Genomic DNA, 5800 nt, shown 5'->3' with positions numbered 1-5800 from the left:
CCCCAGCAATCCTGGTGTTTATTCACTTCTTTCCCAAGCTTGTTCCTCTGACAGCTAGGACCCATCACCTGGCCCCAGATAACCTTATTCATGTCGCTAATTCACATCTTCATTCTCCCTTCCTGCTCATCCAGCCCACAGACATTTACTAGAGCCCATCTGCTGTAGGCCTCCAAGTCCTAGGGTTTCGGAGTTCCTGAAGCAGGCTCTGCCCCTTGTCCTAAGGAGGGGCCCCATAGGCAGTTCAAGGAGTCCACACATAGGCATTTCAAAACGGATTTTAAATACTCATCAGGGTGCCACACAAAGGAGCTGGGGTGAGAACTTCGTACATGTGAGTGTGGGGCTGGGGTGCCCTGAGAGAGAAAAAGGGGACCCATCTGTCAGGGCAGCTGGGGTGCCCCACCCCCACCCTGGGACTAGGGAGCAGAGTCGAAGCCCTCTCTGGAGGGTCCCAGGGCTAACTGGGAGCCAGCCCTCCCTTCGAGGTAGATCATCGGGGAGGGAACCGAGAAGCAGCTCCCATGGTGGCAGTGGCTTCCTCAGTGGTACTGCTGATAGCTGGGATAGCCTGGGGCTGGGGTGCCGTCCTTAGGGGGCAGCTGGCTGGGGTCCTCCAGGAATGGGGGCGCTGGAGAAGGGAGACTCGGGTAAGGATGAGTGGAAGAGGCCAGGTGGAGGATTTCCCACCCCCCCGACCACCAGTTACTCACCATTTCGGAACTGCTGGGCCGTGTAGCGAGTGAGGAGGATGCCAACGCCCTCAATGAGGGCCAAGAGGATGCCCCCCATCATCGCTGAGCCCACCATGGCTAGTGGGCCACCTGGGGGAGTTGGAGGCAGAGAAACAGAGGTGAGGGCAGGCAGAACAGGGTGGAAGGGGCTGGGGCCAGGGCCGGGGGTACTCACTGCGGGCAGCCAGTACAGCCCCAGTCAACGCTCCGCTGGTGATAGAGTTCCAGGGATCCTCCTTGCCCCGAAGCCGCACCAGGCCACAGTCGATGGTGGAGAACAGGCCCCCCCACACTGCGAAGCTACCTGTAGTGGAACCGAGGCCTAATTAGTTCGTAGGAAATCCCGAGAATTCACATCTCAGGGGACTTCCAAGTCCTGAATGCTTTGGCCAAGAACAGGGAGAAAAACCCAGACACAAAGGCAGATAGCAACCCGCCATAGAGTATTTCCTATCTGTCCCCATCCTGTGGTAGCTCCCACTTCAAGCTGTCTATAATCACCATCAACATTTCCTTCACCTTTATGGGGAGCTGACAAATGTTTACAAGCAGATTTACCTTCATATGACTTTTAACAGAGCAACTTTGAGCTTCATAATCACCACACAGAGTTGGAATTCTGATTTGGGTTTCAGTGAGAAGGAAATAGGAAACCCAGTTAATATGATAGTTAAAATGTTTACTGAGGGCTTACTGTGTGCCAGGACCTGTTTGAGGTACTGTGTTATTTGACTTTTGCAATTTTATATTAGTTAATGTTATTAAAGTGTTTAGCATAGCAACCAGCACTTAGTAGTATATAAATTACATAAACTATAAAACTACCGATGAAGTGGTTACTGTTATCACCACCCCCGGTACAGGTAAGGTTCAGAGAGGTTAAGCCACTAGCCCAAGGTCCCATGGCAGGGAATAGTCAGGACCTAGATTTAAACTCCAGAACCCACTTTCTTCCCCTCCGTATTCAATTGTTGGGAAACATCATCCCTCTGGAAAGTCTCCAGCAGGGGCTAGAATCTGAACCTCCAACTTGCAGCCTAGACCCAAAGGATCAACCACTCCCACCTTTGCCAAGACATCTCCTATATCTATCTCCCCAAGCCCCTCACCTCCAATCTGGGGGGCTCGGATCCTCACAGCGTTGGTACTACCTCTCAACCGGTGCCGAATTCCCTGGGGAAAGGAAGGAAGTCCGTCAGGGCAGGGCTGAAGCCACTGGCAGACAGGTTTCCAAGTTTTAAGAGAGGGAAAAAGATGGGAGACCTGTTAGAGGTATCAGCAGTAGAAATGTGGAGAAGTGGCCAAGAACTAGGGGCCTGGAGAGCGCCCCAACATGGGTGTTCTCAGAGCTGGGTTGAGAAGTGCTAATACATTCATACGTTTGTTAATGCATTCATTCAGTGAATGATTAACAAGTACCTACTATATGTGCCAAGCACCATGCCATATGCAGGGATACAGCCATGAACAAGGTAGATCTGCTCCCTGCCCTCTCAGAGCTCACATTAACAGTGGGAGACACAGACCTTGAGCAAGGATAAGTAAACAAGGGCGCTTCAGACAGCAATCTGCACTCTAGAGGAAATGCCATGAAGAAATATGATTGGGGCTGAGGGGTCAGGAAAGGCCTCTTGAAGGAGAGAGAATCTGTGCTGAGACCTTGATGATGACAAACTTGGGCAAAGATCCAGGGAGGAGAGTTCCAGGAGTCTAGGGGAGGGACGGGGCTACATATATAAATTGCAGAGACTTTGGCTAATAGATGGCATTTAAAGTCACAGCATTTGCGATCTTCTGGGAGGGGAGGTGGTCAGAGAAAAAGAACTATGTTAAAAGAATTCTCTCAATTTTAAGGCTGTCTTCCCTCTGCCAATTAAATTCCTGCCATTCTCCTCTATACAGGTTTCTGAGTCGGAATCTGCCTCTAGGTAAAATGTGTCTGGTCCTGGTGCAGTGGCTCACACCTGTAATCCCAGCACTTTGGGAGGCTGAGGTGGGTGGATCGCTTGAGTTCAGGAATTAGAGACCAGCCTAAGCAACATGTTAAAACCCAGTCTCTACAAATAAATAAATAAACAAACAAATAGTTAACCAGGCATGGTGGCGCAGTCATGTGGTCCTAGGTGCTTGGGAGGCTGAGGTGGGAGGATCACTTGAGCCTGGGAGGCAGAGGCTGTAGTGACTCCTGATTAGACACTGCACACCAGCCTGGGCAACAGGGCAAGATGATGTCTCAAAACAAAACAAAACAAAAAAACCAAAAAACATTGGCCAGGGATGGTGGCACACACCTGTAATCCCAGCACTTTGGGAGGCCGAGGTAGGTGGATCACCTGAGGTCCAGAGTTCGAGACCAGACTGGCCACCATAGTGAAACCCCAACTCTACTAAAAGTACAAAAATTCGCCAGGTCTGGTGGCACTTGCCTGTAGTCCCAGCTACTCGGGAGGCTGAGACAGGAGAATCACCTGAACCCAGGAGGCAGAGGTTGCAGGGAGCCAAGATCATGCCACTGCACTCTAGCCTGGGCAACAGAGCAAGACTCTGTCTCAAAAAAAAAAAAAAAATCTGTCTGGCTTTGCACATATATTTAAGATTTGGTGATGACTCTTTGAACGACACAGCATTTCCATAGAGGAGCTCCATTTGGGTGGGGTGGAGGGTGGAAGACAGAAGCCATGTTTGCAATCCCTACAAAATCCCAGATACAGAAGCCAGGCTTGGCACACAGTAGGTGAGTGGGCACCAGAATGAGTAAGTGCACGTGACTGGCAGCTCCAAGCAGTTTTCAGAGCAGCATCCCTTGTGGGCAAGACAGCTGACCCCACATCAACCCAGAGAAGGTCTGGACTCACAACAGGGGCATTGCGGAAACCCTTGATGGCCTGGAAGACTCCGCCACCGATGACACCCATAGTGAAGGCTCCACCGCAATCATCCACAATTCGCCATGGGCTGCAAGCAGGAAGGGAAGGATGGGGTTAATGTGAGCCCTCCCCAGGCCCTGTCACAGGAACTCTTTTCTAATTGGGAGAAACAAAGTGACCAGAATGGGAAGTTCCTAAGTAGGAACAAACACTTCAGATAATAAGGAGCTAATCCTGTCACGCTTTTTCCACACCTCCCCCCCATTAAAGCGAGAAATGGGGCAAAGGGGCAGAAATATTAGTCTTCGCCCTGTCTACCAACCAAGGAATCAGCCAACTGTTTTACTGTGATCAAAGATTAAATGAATTGGCACACGCAGAGTTGACGTTTCAATAAGCGACGTAGGCGTGTTAACTAGCCAAGACAGATTGTCAGCAAAGCAGGACCGCGTGGCACCCCTTCTCCGACGGTGTGCCCGTCCAACGATGCCCCGCCCCTTTTCAATCCGGCGCAACTGGGAAAAACCAAGAGCGACCGCGGGAAGCATCCACCTTCCCCGCCGGCCCTCAGCAGGCTCATCCGTACCCCGCCCCCACTGACAAAGGCGACCTGGGAAAAACCACCCGCGGCAACTCGGGATTTCCGGTCAACACCGTACCACCCCTAGCCAGGATGGATCAGCCAGCGTGTCTTTTTTCGTTAACAGGGACTAGGAGATTACAAAGTCAGGAGAAACATGGCGTGGTTCGGCCTTCGCCGCACCTTCTGAGGGGAGACGGTTGTGGCCCCTCATAACGGAGCCCGAGTGACAGGAACCGAGTAGGGGTAGCGGGAGATACGTTAAGAGTCCCCCGAGTCTGGTACATGGCTCTGTGCGGTCGATGCCTCCCCCGCCCGACCCCCACGGCTGGCCTTGGCGTCGCAGCAACAGTCCGGATGCCAGTGCCCATCGCCGTACCAAGGTTCCCGAGCGTACTCCTCCATGGCGCTGGCGTCTGGCCGCGCAGTCAGGCCACACCCCCAGCGTAGACGCACACCGGCGTCCGAGCTTTCCGCCTATTACCGGACAGCGATTGGGTCGCTACGCCGCATGTCACTCCAAGGGCGCACTCTCATTGGCCAATAGAGTTTCTGCCGTTTGTTCATTGCCTCCTGAGCGTAGTCCAGTTACTCTCAGGCTCAGGAAGTGAAGGCCTCATTCAGAAGTCTCATTCTGTGTTTTGGGAAGAGAGTCGTGTGGGCTCAGGTATCTTAGCGGCGACACGAGAGCGACGGCCGGTGTGACAGCCGTCCACTACCTGCACGAGTGTATTGGTAATGTTGGGGTGGCACTCTTTTGGAGCTGGAGGAAGTGCTGCCCTCTGCTCCCCCATCCCAGCGCTTTGGTTTCTCCCACCCGGCAGTCTTTGGGGGACGCTGGATGAGCCCATTTCTGAAGTGCGGAGGGGCCGGGCTTCTTAGGCGGCGGGCGGAGCCTGGGCCTGGGAGAGGAACAGGGCCCTGGAGCACCCGGTTTCGGGACAGTAGGGTTGGTGAGAGTTGCGATGATATTGCCACCTAACTCTTACATCTTTTAGTGCATATGTTCTGTCCACCCAGCTACTGGTTCATTTGAGTAGATGGGAGTCGGATGAGTACATGTTGACGGGAGGCGCTTGGTTATGGGATCCAGATATGAATCTATCTGAGCTGCTTGTCAGTTTGTCCGTCTGTCCCTAGGTCTATCAGCTATGCCGCTGCCCGTTGCGCTGCAGACCCGCTTGGCCAAGAGAGGCATCCTCAAACATCTGGAGCCTGGTGAGTCGGCTAAAAGCAGATGGTCCTAACACGTGCCAGCCTCGACAGGCACTTTTGTTGTTGATACTGACGCTTGATACCTATCGTGGGCCAACTGTGCACCAAGCAATGGGGTGGCAGGCATTTATCATTGTTAACGATATGGATTCCTGACATCCATCTCTACCGCGTGTCAAGTGGAGCGGGTTGGGGGAATAGATATTTCATTCTTTTTTTTTTTTTTTTTTTGAGGCGGAGTCTCACTCTGCACCCAGGCTGGAGTGCAGTGGCACGATCTCGGCTCACTACAACCTCCGCCTTCAGGCCTTCAGGGTTCAGGCGATTCTCCTCCCTTAGCCTCCCGAGTAGTTGGGACTACAGGCATGCTTCACCACACCTGGAGAATTTTTTTTTTTTTTTTT

The 5800-nt window shown here is 52.6% G+C and overlaps 2 protein-coding genes across 8 annotated transcripts in view; one reads left to right on the top strand and one right to left on the bottom strand.

Moving 5' to 3' along the window:
- Nucleotides 1–260: 260 nt before the first annotated feature.
- TIMM17B (translocase of inner mitochondrial membrane 17 homolog B (yeast)) lies at nt 261–4968 on the bottom strand. 2 transcript variants are annotated; one of them, XM_011946692.1, is made up of 8 exons: nt 4901–4968; nt 4561–4658; nt 3590–3689; nt 2158–2307; nt 1844–1907; nt 910–1038; nt 714–824; nt 261–631 (listed from the first exon to the last, which is right to left on the bottom strand). In XM_011946692.1, exons 2-8 carry the CDS (start codon nt 4584–4586, stop codon nt 543–545), a joined length of 669 nt encoding a protein of 222 aa, XP_011802082.1. In that variant the 5' UTR covers nt 4587–4658; nt 4901–4968; the 3' UTR covers nt 261–542. The 2 variants fall into 2 exon arrangements, with proteins under 2 accessions (XP_011802082.1, XP_011802083.1); XM_011946693.1 differs by lacking the exon at nt 2158–2307.
- The window catches only part of PQBP1 (polyglutamine binding protein 1), a 6228-nt gene continuing 4568 nt past the window's right edge, over nt 4141–5800 (top strand). For 5 of the 6 annotated variants that reach the window (XM_011946699.1, XM_011946698.1, XM_011946696.1 and 2 more), the window contains exon 1: nt 4141–5399. In XM_011946699.1, coding sequence (XP_011802089.1) covers nt 5333–5399 — 67 coding nt within the window. In that variant the 5' untranslated portion in view covers nt 4141–5332. The remainder of the gene's footprint in view (nt 5400–5800) is intronic. The other variant, XM_011946695.1, reaches the window with a different exon arrangement.

Source organism: Colobus angolensis, unplaced genomic scaffold (genome assembly GCF_000951035.1).
Source record: "Colobus angolensis palliatus isolate OR3802 unplaced genomic scaffold, Cang.pa_1.0 Scaffold252, whole genome shotgun sequence".
In the NCBI taxonomy this organism is placed as follows: Eukaryota; Metazoa; Chordata; class Mammalia; order Primates; family Cercopithecidae; genus Colobus; species Colobus angolensis.
The sequence above is the reverse complement of the archived record's forward strand: the minus strand, read 5'-3'. Positions and strand labels throughout refer to the sequence as shown.

Bases quoted from the DNA above. Each gene is read 5' to 3' on its own strand.
- TIMM17B (XM_011946692.1), bottom strand. From the start codon at position 4,586: ATGGAGGAGTACGCTCGGGAACCTTG. The intron at 2,308-3,589 runs GTGAGTCCAGAC...TTTCCTCTAGAG, and splicing joins GTTTCCGCAATGCCCCTGTT to TGCAGATTGCTGTCTGAAGC. The intron at 632-713 runs GTGAGTAACTGG...TCCCTTCTCCAG, and splicing joins GGCCCAGCAGTTCCGAAATG to CGCCCCCATTCCTGGAGGAC.